A 12,423-nucleotide genomic window follows, 5' to 3' on the forward strand; every position below is an offset into this window, starting at 1 on the left:
GCAGCGTCCCCAGTGCTTAGCACAGTGCCTGCCGCTTACAGATGGTCAATAGCAGTTGACTTAACTACCTGTAATTCAGCTCTGATTTCTGCTCACTGTCGAATCCATGGGTTTTACTCTGAAACCTTTTAGTGTATCAGTGGTAAATGGGTTTGTTAGTGTCAGAGGCTGTGTGCAAATACCCGGGGAGGACCGGATTCACTTATGCAAAAATACGACAGGCCTCCCATTACTGTGACATAGAAAGTCCTTTTTTATGGGTGGTGACGGAGTTGACAGTCTCTCACTCTGCAAAGATTGGCTGGCCCCAGGATTGTGGGTAACTCAACGTGGACCCCAAACGAAAGAAACAGGTTTATACCATGACTGAACTCCTAACAATCATCAGCACCAGGCTTTATGAACCGTAACAGAGATGAGAGGTCAGGTCAGAAAGGTGACAGGAGGCTACCACTTGCATCATCTTTTACTTACATGGTTCGTGTTGCTACCTGACACTGATTTTGTTGGCCAGCAATTGCGTATAAGACGGTCCCAGACAATGGCCCCAATTCAAGGTTCAGATGTGTTCTAGTAGAATTTAGTAATTATGTTACAGGAGCTTCACTAAAAATACATTAAGAACCACCATGTACGACTTTGAGGACCATGTAACTGTTTAGATATATTTGTACTTCTGGAAAGTAGATTACTTTCTTTGCTGGACATCTTTTTAAGAAGGTGGGATTGAAAAAAAAAAGCTGACACTTCAAGTCATGTGCTGTTTTCTACCCACTTTCAAAAGCAAATGGTTTACTATTTCTATCCATTTGTATTTCTTTCAGTTTGGATAGGGGATAGAAAACTGCTGGCTAGCTCTGGAAGAGTTGAATCTTGTTAAAGACAGGAAGGCGGAACCAGGGGGATTTGAAACACGTGGGGCCTGTATTCCTCCAACAGTAACTAGTTGAGTGCCGTGCGGCCCACCCCACGTACTAGAACCTGCAGGGACACGAAGGTAGAGCCAGACACTCGCCCTCCTCAGAGGATTTCAGACCTAGGAAAGGCCAGACAACTTCAACTTGTTTATCTGTTCCTTGCATTAAAAGGCAAGGGTATGTGTTACCATATTGTCCAACATCCCCCTCTGCCTTCCAAGATTGAGAGATGGGTAGCTGCACATAAATAAATATCTGTTCAATGAATGTATGTACCGCTGTTTTTTTGCTTTTCCAAAAGCGCTTGTAACTAGGAAATACAGCAACTAGCCCCCGTACTATAACAGTACAGAATTCCCCACTGTCCAAAAGCAGAGCGTTCCTAAACTGAAATGATGTACAGTGAAGAATTACCATTAAGAGAAAATCTTCAGATTTCTTTCAGTTTGAGAAAAACAGGTACTAATGTAGCTCTTTGGTAAAAGTGAAGCGATGTGAAGCAAACTTTGACAGCAGGGAAACCTGTGCAGATATTAAATCCAACTTACACCAGAGGTGGGAGACGGAAGCATTTGTTTCAGCCCTGAAGACATTCATCTTATAGCTGGGGAGAAGTGGACCCCCTAACAGTCACTGCAGCCGCTTCATAATCATTTAAGGATTAGGAGTGACCAATGAGAAGCTACATCCTGAGGTGATACTCAAACTTTATTTGATGTAAATATGATGCACTTAAAAAATCAACAGATACTACACAATTTTTCAGAAATCACTTACTCACATACTGCTCCTTGGTTAGATATGAGAGGCACCTAAGACTGTAAGGATAGGCTGAGGGAAATAAAAACGTAGATTCTTTCTCCCGGTAGCCTTTGTACATCCGTCTCCATCCTCACTACACACGTTCAGGCATGTAGAACTTGCCCCAGTACCGCCCCTTCTGCGTCAAGTCATATGGGCTCAGGACTTTCCGGATCCCCAGCATGTTGGCAGTGGCTATGCGCTCAAAGGTCCAGGGGTTTTGGTTGTTCTGTTCCCGTTCCTCTTGATCTTTCCGCATCTTCTCTAGAGTCTCACGGCTCACGGCCTTTGCTGGGAAGGGCAGCTTGTGGGCAACCTGGTCGAGGAAACCTTGTACCTCTTTGAATTCACAACGCCCACCCACCTCTACTATGAGACGGCCAGCCTTCACGGGAGTCACGTAGTGATCAATGGCACCTTTGCCTCCCCCCATGCGGTGTCCCATACCCTTGCGGGTGATGGGCTTGAAAGGGGCTGGTACTCTCCATAAAGCAAACATGTTCTTGGGGTCCATAGAGCGGTTGATTGTCAGGCGCATCATTTCAAAATGGCCCCAATGGAGGTAACCGCCACCCAGTGCCTAAAAGTGGATGAACAATTAGAAATACGTAGGGACTTAGTTATCTTTCATATGCTCTTTTACAGTAACTGTAGCTTCAATGATATACATAAACATAAAAAGTTCTAATAAGTACCATGGGGAAAACTCTAGGGTACAGTAATAAATGAAAACAAGGTGGACCCATTTCAATGGATAACCAGGGAAGGCCTCTTCGAGGAGGTGATATTATTTATTTATTTTTAAAAAGATTTTATTTATTTGTCAGAGAGCGCACAGCAAGGGGAGCAGCCGACTCTGCTGAGCAGAGACCCCAATGTGGGACTTGATCCCAGGACCCTGGGATCATGACCTGAGCTGAAGGAAGATGCATAACCAACTGAGCCACCCAGGCGTCCCGAGGAGGTGATATTTAAAGCTGAGACCAGAAGGATAGGAACTAGCCAAGGGGAACCACAACGGCTGAAGGCAGAGGAATGGCTTGGTGAGTCTGAGCAGAAGCAGAGTGGCTGGAGTAGAGTGAGGGACAGGGCATGGACATGAGGTTGTGAGAGGCCGTCAGAGGCTGCCTAGCAAGCTGTGGGAAGGACTGTAAAATATCACTCTGGTTGCCTGATGGGAAATCAATCCTAGTCCACACCCATTTGTGCAGCTACTGACATTAAGTCTCTATGGAAGCTACTCGATGAGGAAGGAAACAGCTGTCCCACATCCTAAGTCATGGATAGTTTTATTTTCACCAGAGGCCTGAGAGGATTTTATAGTCTGATTACAGGGGCCAATTAGGTAGCCTTCCTTCTCCTGTTTTTGCATTATTTTCACTCGACATGAAGAAGATACACAACTCAAATGTTTACCGGGTAGTGAACAGCAGTTTAAAGAGCAAATGGTGGCAGTTCTAATAAAACTCGTGGAGGATGAGAACTCCAAGAGCATGAGATTCTGCTAATCCTTGGCTTCCATCCTGTAGCTGCTGGACACTGAACTCACTTACCAAGATTGCAAAACTGCCTTCTGTGAACTCGGTAGCTTCAGTAGAAGGTCCCCGGATGTCCCTCAAGTTCTTAGGTTCTCTTCTCACTTTTGGCACAAGTGGTACCCTTTCAACAAATCTAAGCTTGGGCTTTTCAGGAATGGAAACATCTAGAAGGAGCACCAACAACCAAGAATAAATAAAACCACACATCTCAAAGGATCCATGTTCTTCCTAGAAAGATTTATACCAATCAAGTGGAAGTCATAAAGTTACCACTGAAAAAATAATATCAAAAGGATATTAGGTTTTTCCTGTGGGTGCCTTTTTATTGACACCGGAATCTTTTGGTTATGACAAGTATTAAGACGTTTCTGAACCTTTGAAGATAACAGTTTTAACGTTCAAATGAAATGCACTCTGCCTAACACTAGAAAAAAGACCATTTGGGAAGGTACAGAGATTAAGACTGTCACACATAACACTGGCTACTTTTTTTTTTTTCAATGTTTACTAAGTGCTAGACATTGAGCTGAATGCTTTACGTGCAGTATCTCATTTAATCTTTAAAACAACTTTATAACCTTGGTAATTTTTTAAGGCTTCCCTTTTTAAAAATGTTGAACCTCTTGAAGTTTAACACACATGATCAAAGGGCCAAATAAAAAATGTAAAGGTCAGCAAATTATCACGAAGTGAAGGGATAAACACACCCACCTTAATGGTCACCTTGCTCAAGAAACAGAACATTAGGCAAGTACTATTTTAAATCTCCATTTTATAAAAGAGGAACCTGAGGCCTAGAGACATTTTATAATCTGGTCTAGGCCATCCAGTGAAAACAGCAAAGCCAGACAGTATGACTTTTTTTTTTTTTTTTAAATACTACATAGCCTCTCTGGATGTTAATGGAGGTGGTGGAAAGAACACGACATTGTACATGAAAATATCTTCTGCTCTGCCACGTTCTTGTTAGGAAACCTACAACCTAGGGATCCTTTGATCTACCGTCTTTTTTACTGCTGACACCTGTACATTTCCTACAAAGTGCAACAGCTTGCTGTGTTGGGGGTGGGGTTGAAATGCAGGCCAGACACGGTACATCTTTTTCATATCGGACATTATGACAAGTAAGTTGGGGAAAAAATTATTAACTTCTAAGTCATTTAAACATGTCTATGGTAAAACAGGCACAGCTTTATCATGGAGTCAAATATAAAACAGAAGCCTTCAAGGAAATACCAAATTATTAATGGGCTAACAAGGTCATAGCAACTGTCCCCTGTTCTCCTCCAGTTTCTACAAGAAGCTACAGAGAAATTTAGTGAGGCTTTCTCTCACCTCCAAGTCCATATGGACTTCCGGAGCATTCAGTAGTTTCACAATTTCGTGTAGAAAATAAAACCCTCAGAGCTCAAGGACACTTTCGTATTTTTGTGTTTGCTTGTTTTTGTTTCTTTTTTAAAGATTTCCAATAAAGACACAGTAAGTTATACTTAGAAAATTGTGGTTTATCGTAACGTTTATATTCAACGAATTAGTGCCCTTCGCCCATAGTTCTAGGACCGCATACATGTAACATCCTTTAGAGAGAACATCGGAAGTTCAAATTCTATGGCAATATGCCTGGCTGGGGGTGGACCAGCGCCACACAGGCGGCCATAGGGGAGATACCCCATGACACAGTTGCTCCATGACAGCAGGGACTTTTGTGGGTCTCCTTGTTCTTTGCTATATCCCGCGGGTTTACAACACTTCTTGGCATATAGCACGCCCGCCATACATATTTACTGAGCGAGTGAATAGAGGAGAGGAAGCAGAAGAACCCGCCTACATCTCCGCCTACCCTCTTCCAGGTCCCATCAGAGAAAAGACAAACACGAAAGTGACACAAGCTCTCACCCTCAAAAGTCGGCACCGGGAGCAGCATCTTCAGGCCAGCACTGGCGGGCGGGGCGGCCCAAGAATCTACAAAGGCAAATCAAATTAAAATCCGAAAGCGACAGACCTGAGCCTGGTACGACCTTGACCAAAGTCAGTCCTGATGGAGGGCCTTGATGGTGGGCTGCGGGTTCCCCTAAATGGCCTCACAGGCCCAGTATCCCCCCCCCCCCAACCAGAGAAGCCAGCAGGGGTCTCCGGGCGCCAACCCCCGCGGGTGGCTGCGCCACCCCGGCACGAGTCACCGCGACGGAAGCGGCGGCGGGGAAGCGCGGCCCCTATTCAGGGCAGCGGCAACGGTTGGCGGAGCCTTCCAGGAGCCAGCGAGGCGCCGCACCGGGGGTGGGGAGGAAGGGGAGGTCTTCTGAGGGACCGAGGGCCTCCCGACCTGACGGCCGCGCTCGCAAGAGCGGCGTCCCGGCTCGAGCCAGCAGCCGCCACATGGCCACGCGCGTCCGCCCACCTCGGCTTCCCACCGGGAACGTAGCGACTCCCCGGACCCGGTCGGGCCGGAAGTTGCGTTCGCACCGGTCCGCTACGCAGAGAATCCCGGCGGAAGCGGAAGAAACCGGGCCGCGTCACTTGGGTTCCCGCGCTGGCGTGTGCTAGCCACGCCCAGCGCCGCTTTAGGATTCTGAATGTCTCCATCCGCTCCGGGGTCTCTTCCTGGTTGCCCACGACGGGGCAGGGTTTTCTGTGCTGCTCACTGTGCTGAGAAAGCCTAGCTTTCCCGACCGGGTCGTGTCTCACAGCTCGCCGCTTTACGCCGCTTCTCTAGGGGGCAGCTCAGAGACATTAGGAAAATCCCACTGATTGACCATTGCTTGGCGTGTTAGTGGGCGCTTGCCATGTGTTAGGTGTTCAGTACCTCGTCATTGCGTGTGGTCCTCCCAAGGAGTCCATGAGATAAGGAAGTCATGACACGCATTTGCAGGTAACATCCGGAGGGTCAAAGGATCTAACTTAGCCAGGGTCACACAGCAGGAAAACACACAGTACGATCAGAATTTGAGTCACTCCAGGGAACCCAGGGACTAGACTGTATCAAAACTAGATTATCAAGTTAAAATAATGCATGACTCTTCTGGGAGGATGTTGGGCAAATCATTTTTATGGGTCCGAACCTTTTTAATATTTAGAATGAGAGGATCTTTCCCCAAGCTTCTAGGACACAAATGGGATTAACGAATTGAGGCTGTTGTCTGTTGTATTTAAATCATGCTAAAACGGTGTATGGTCTTTCCCCAAGGATTAATTTCAGAAATGGCAACAAATAAAACCTGTAACGCTTGCAAAGCTACCGGGAGAACTTTCTCTGTCCACAATGTTAGGCACTTTTTGATTACTTGCACACTGAAGCTGTCAAAAGAGTTAATGGACGTATTACAGCCAACCGTTTCTGTCCTTTTAGAGCAGCTCTAAAAGGGTTTAACTGTCTCCCCCTCCCAAGCCAGTGTCAGATTCTACACAGCTCTTCCCTGGTCCCTTCCACCCAAAGTGGGAGAACTGAATGTGCTCAGGCATTTAAAAATCTCAAGCTGAATATTGTGTAATTTTGTTCTGGATGGAAAGTAAGTGTCAGTACAATCTCTCTCTGGTCACTAAATCTTTTCGTCCCCCCCCCCCCCCCCCCGCAACTTCCACCTCGTTGTTTATTTTAAAAGAACTAAAAAGTTGTTTATTTTAAAAGAGCTAAAAGTTTTGCATTTAAGTAGTAACTATGACAAATGATGTCTATTTTTCTTTGCAAGAGTTGTGCCAGGTACTATGAGGATACAAAGAGGAAAAACCAGTGATTCTATTCTTTAGGAATTTATATTTAGGTAGGGACAATATGATGAGCATACAATAGCTAATGTTGAGGCATCAGAAGTATGAATAAAGTGTTGTGAAAATGGTAGGAGGGACGTGAGGTCTTCCTTGGTCCCTAAAAATGATTTTCCTCCTTCCAGTTCTCACAGCTCTTTATTTATTTATACTCCTTTTCTGGTAGTTCCATGGTACTTATTTGTAAGAAACTGATGTTGTGGGATGAAATGTTTTGCCACACAGCTAGTATGATAAAAACCTTGCCGTTCTTACTTTTACTGGAACAGGTTTGCTAAAATCTCCCAGAAGTTGGTCTTCAGACCACCTGCATCAGATGTTACTGAGACCTTCATATAAATGTAAGTATCTGGTCCCTGCTTACTAAGTCAGAAACTCTAAAGGTGGGGTTCAGGAATTCCTATGGTGAACTAAGCCCCGTGGCTGATTGTAATGCCTAAGCCAGTGGAGAACCAGTCCTCTGGGAGCACTTGGAAAATCTAAAAAGCAGAGTATAGCTACCGGGCACTGTTTTTGGATCATCCAGCTCTATATCCACTGGGATTTGTGTATTTGGCCATGGGTATAAAAATTACCTGGCATCTCAGTTTTTAGTCTTTCTTATTTTAAAAATCACGAGATAACAGAAACCTGTAGCCTAGTTGCAGGTCTGGTTGTTGGTGTAAATGGCACCCACACACATGTTGTCTGTGTCCATGTATGCGTATGTGTGCACACCATCTCATTTTAATAAAAATGTTGGGTTTTTGCTTATCAGATTCTCATCATAATATCACAGTGTAATAAATCAGCATGGAACTTCCTCACCCCAGGAAGCTCATAGAACCTTCTCAAAGGGCTAGTTAGTATTAGCTTCTTCATCGGTTTAACTTCCGTATGGTGTATAGCATTTCTAAGAGAGCAATGATGCTGATGTGGTGTTTTCGAGTCCAGGAGCGAACAGTCAAGAAAGATTTCTTGAGATGTTTTCAGTGTTGAAAAGGTGGTTTTTGTTAAAGCACAGGGACAGGACCCATGGACAGAAAGAGCTGTACTGGGGTTGTGAGGAGTGACTTGCAAATTGGGTGAGGGGTTAGGGATAGTGTAAGTCTCTAAGGTTTCCAGGAGCTTGAGGGGTCGTTTACTACTGTCTAGTAAAACCTTAGTCAGGAGACCCTTTAGATGTAGATCAGTGGGCTAATGATGATTGCTAACATATATCTTGGGAGGGGGGTAGAGATAAAGGAAGTTTCCAAAGGGATTGATTTCGCCAACAGTGTATCAGAATGCCTCTCTGTCCACATCCTTGCTGAATTTCCTTGCCCACCTTTGTTTAGAGCTCTGCCAATATGAAAGAAGGGAAACGACATCCAATACTATGTTTATAACAGGCTGTTAAAACAGGATTGTGTCTGACTCAGCTTTGCCTGAGGTCCCAGCGTATGTGGTGATCCCCACATTCCAGAGTGAGATGCTGGGCCTTCTGGACAGGATTTATTTAGTTATTTATTTTAGAGTTTATTTATTTATTTATTTGAAAGAGAGAGAGAGAGCGTGAGTGACCAGGGGGAGGTGCAGAGGGGGGAAAGTCTCAAACAGACTCCATGAGCTGAGTGTGATCTTGATCTCAGGACCCTGAGATCGTGACCTGAGCCTCAACCAAGAGTTGGAACCTAACTGACTGAGCCACCCTGGTGCCCCCTGGGCCGGACTTACAAAGGAGGTGGTAGGAACTGGCTTTGTTATTCTTAGCTCTCCACTTTCTTCCAGCCTGTAAAACGCATTGGAAAAACCAAGAAAAGAAGTGGAGACTGGAGATCACATTAAAGATTTCTTTGGACAGATTTGTTGGTATATAGTGAGCCCCACTCTCCCTGTCTAGTGGCAAGGGATCGGGGTGCTCCATCAAGTTTAGTGAGAGACAGTTCAGGACTCACCACTCAGCTTGATAGGGGACCTCCGTTTGAGGGGGACTGGTGTTTGACAAAAGTCTACGTTTGGAGGTTTGATGCCAAGTAGAGGCCTGCCTTTGGGAAGTAGTTAAATTTCCACTGATGGTGGGTCAAAGGTGTGCATACCTTGTTCGCCAGATGTGGACCCCCGTGCAGTGTGCCCGTTTAGGGTTTTCTTACTTCCTGTCTAACAGGACCCCACTGAGGAGCAAGGAGAAAGAAGCTGGAAGAGATGTAATGATGGATGTCCAGGGCCTGAGGGAAGGCTTGTATGCAACCAGCCAGTCATTTAGCAGAGATGAATTTGCATGCATCAAGGTATCCTCAGCAGTTAGGGTAGGGTGTGTGTGTGTGTGTGTGTGTGTGTGTGTGTGTGTGTGTGTGTTTCTCTGAAGAATCCATAAAGCACCCATGAGAGAAAGAGTGTATGTTAAACTGTACCGGGAACTGAGTCAACTACTGTTGGCTCTTCTGTCAGTTGGCTAAGGCAGCTGTAACGAGTACCCCAAACCTAATGGCTTAAACAACAAAAGGTTATTGCCTCACAGCTCTGGAGGCCAGAAGTCTGAAATCAAGCTGTCAGCCAGGTTGGTTCCTTCTGAGGGCTGTGGGGAAGGGGCTGTCCCAGGCCTCTGTCCCAGGCTCGTGGATGGCTGTCTTCTCCCTTTCTTTCTTCCCATAGTCTTCCCTTTATGTGTGTCTTTGTGTCCAAATTTCCCCTTTTTAGAAGACAGTAGTCATATTGGATTAGGGCCCACCCTCTTGACCTCATTTTAACTTGATTACCTCTGTAAAGACCCTTTCTCCTAACAGTGTCACATTCTGAGGTACTGTGGATGGGGGGTGGAAGTGGGGAGTAGAGGGGTAAGGGGGTGACTGGGGGTCCAACACATATTGGTTAGTGGGGGGAGGCGGACATACTTCAACCCATATCAGGGGCTATGCCAGTCAGCATCCCAGAGGGGTCAGCAACAGAGGTGAGAGATGAGGAGCAGGAAAGATCCTACATGACTGGTGAAAGTGCAATGTGAGGAAATAGAGACCCCCCCCCCCTTCCCATTTTGTTTCCACTGCAGTCATCCTATCCGGAGCAGGACTGAACTGCAGAGGGATGCAGCTTCACCTTTAGATGGAATTCAGAGTTGTGACTATTGCACAGTATTGGACATTTTAGTTACTAAAATCAGAATTTTTCTTTTTTCTTTCTTTTTCTTTTTTTTCTTTTTAAATCAGAGAAGTGAAAAAATGCAGAAAACCCCCAGCCTTACAGAGTTGGTTTGGAGTTTGGGTAAGCAGGAGCAGGGTAAACGAAAGTTGACTTTTTAAAAAAAGATTTTATTTTTAAATAATCTCTACCCCCAATGTAGGACTCGAACACACAACTGTGAGATCCAGGGCCACATGCTCCACCGACTGAGCCCTCCAGGCGCCCCCAAGGCTGATTTCCAGTAGCATTCTCTGAGTCCTACTTCATATAATTTACACACTCGTTATACATTAGTTTGCAGTTTTTCAGTGACTAGTGATGTTGAACTTTTCCTCCTACCTTTGTTCTCATATTTTTGTCTGTTTTTTCGTATGTGTGATTTGCTTGTGTACTTTCTCTATGTTTCAATCGTACTGTTTCTTTTTTTTTATCAATTCTAAATGCTTATTGTATATCAATTATATGAACTCCTGTTTGTGTATGATTCAGTGTTTTTTTACCATGTTCATTATGTCCTTTAATTTTTTTTGAGGTAGGACCATTCATAGTTTTCATGCAGTAAAATCTTTCCGTTATTTTCTTAAGAGTTTTTGACTTTGGTAATATGTTTCTAAGGCCAGAAGTAGGGATGCAATATAATCTTCTTGCCAAGTTGAAAATTCTCATTTAATATGTGGTTTTATGGGGTGCCTGGGTGGCTCCGTCAGTTAAGCGTTGGACTCCTGACTTCAGCAGAGGTCATGGTTTCAGGGTCATGAAATGGATCCCTGCATTGGGCTCCATGCTGAGCGTGGAGTCAGCTTGATTCTCTCTCTCTCCCTCTGCCCCTCCCCGTGCTAATGCGTGCTCTCTATAAATAAATTAATTAATTAATTAATAAATTCTTAAAAAAGATATGTGATTTTATAATACACTAAATACCCACGTTATTATTTTTTAACGTTTTATTCCATTCCCATGTTCTTGATCTGAAACCAGTGCTACACTGTTTTAATTATCATGACTTTGTTACATATTTTTATATGTTTGCTCAAATTCACTTTATTTTCCAAAAAACATCACGGCTGTTTTGCATGTTTGGTCTTCAAGATAAAATTTGGAACTATTTTATTCTATTCTCTCTCCCTTTCTATTTTTGTTTTCTTGGCCAGGATTTTTGTTGTTGTTCCTCTTCTTCTTAGAACTATCTCAATGCCATTTGTGCCTGTGAGCAAGATTCTTTGTCATTTCAAAGAATTATAGGATCTCAGTTGGGGAGGCTAGAGGAAGCTCTCTTTAATTCCACTTCCATATCAGGGTATGATCTTCAACCGTGAACATGGTATAGGTCATTCATATATCCAGCTAAGGAAAAGTAGAAGTGGATTTGGTAGCAATCTTCCCTCCTCTCCCCCACATCTTCACAAAAACAATCAAGAAGAAATTTCCCTAAAGGAAACTTAGGCTTTACCAGCCATGTCCAGTAGAGGTCGCAACAACGCTTATGATGGTCCCTGAAACCATACCCAAACCCATGCTTGGTCATTATACTTGAAGCAATAATGAGCACACGGAGACTCCCTTTTATTACAGCGCTTCCTCAAGGTGGAATTACGACCTGTCACAGATCCATTGTCAGTCTGCTCACCTGTCCCCTACCCTTGCCAATAAAAATGAACACACCCAGTTAATTGCTAAAGTTGGGGGGCAGTGTTCTTTCTCTCTCACACACCCCTTCCTTTCATTGCCCAATTTATTGCTAAATTAAAAAAGTCATCTTTGTTAAAAGTAATTTTCCCCATTTTCCAGTTGCTCAATTATTATATTGAATGGAGAAAATGTAGACAACAGAGAAGCAAACAAACAAAAGCAGTCACCAACAATCCATCACACAGTTAACCACTCTGTACTCTGGCACGGATGGCATCACAGTGCATCACGAATGTCTTTCTATGTCAGCAAGTATTTATCTTCAACACGAATTTTACTGACATAAAAAAAAATAAATTTAATAGAGGTACCTGGTTGGCTCAGTCGGTTGAGCATCTGACTCTTGATTTCAGCTCAGGTCATGATGTCAGGGTCATGGGATCAAGCCCCAGGTCCAGCTCTATGCTCAGTGTGGAGTCTGCTTGGGCTTTTGTCCCTCCCCCACTCTAAATAAATAAATAAAACTCTTTAAAAAATTAACTTTTATAGTATATCATACTTTAAAAAAATTAACTTTTAAAATCAAGTATAATTAACATAATACAGTGTTCCATTAGTGTCAGGTGTATAATATAGTG

General features: G+C 44.0%; 1 protein-coding gene and 1 long non-coding RNA gene across 2 annotated transcripts in view; one reads left to right on the top strand and one right to left on the bottom strand.

Annotated features, from left to right (window-relative positions):
* Nucleotides 1-1,607: 1,607 nt before the first annotated feature.
* MRPL16 (mitochondrial ribosomal protein L16) lies at nucleotides 1,608-5,726 on the bottom strand. The gene is made up of 4 exons (XM_026490489.4): nucleotides 5,580-5,726; nucleotides 5,153-5,218; nucleotides 3,272-3,420; nucleotides 1,608-2,298 (listed from the first exon to the last, which is right to left on the bottom strand). The coding sequence occupies exons 1-4, from the start codon at nucleotides 5,632-5,634 to the stop codon at nucleotides 1,813-1,815; spliced, it is 756 nt and encodes a 251-aa protein (XP_026346274.1). The 5' UTR covers nucleotides 5,635-5,726; the 3' UTR covers nucleotides 1,608-1,812.
* A 55-nt stretch (nucleotides 5,727-5,781) lies between these two features.
* Nucleotides 5,782-12,423, top strand: part of LOC125281556 (uncharacterized) — a 148,300-nt gene continuing 141,658 nt past the window's right edge. The window contains exons 1-2 of the long non-coding RNA XR_008961051.1: nucleotides 5,782-6,125; nucleotides 7,288-7,359. This is a non-coding gene — a long non-coding RNA (uncharacterized LOC125281556). The remainder of the gene's footprint in view (nucleotides 6,126-7,287; nucleotides 7,360-12,423) is intronic.

This window comes from Ursus arctos, unplaced genomic scaffold, assembly GCF_023065955.2.
Source record: "Ursus arctos isolate Adak ecotype North America unplaced genomic scaffold, UrsArc2.0 scaffold_23, whole genome shotgun sequence".
NCBI classification, from domain to species: domain Eukaryota; kingdom Metazoa; phylum Chordata; class Mammalia; order Carnivora; family Ursidae; genus Ursus; species Ursus arctos.

Coding starts and splice junctions, on each gene's coding strand:
- MRPL16 (XM_026490489.4), bottom strand. CDS start 5,634: ATGTGGCGGCTGCTGGCTCGAGCCGGGACGCCGCTCTTGCGAGCGCGG. Junction 5,219..5,579: donor CTTGCGAGCGCGGCCGTCAG/GTCGGGAGGCCC, acceptor TTGCCTTTGTAG/ATTCTTGGGCCGCCCCGCCC. Junction 2,299..3,271: donor AAGGCAGTTTTGCAATCTTG/GTAAGTGAGTTC, acceptor ATCCACTTTTAG/GCACTGGGTGGCGGTTACCT.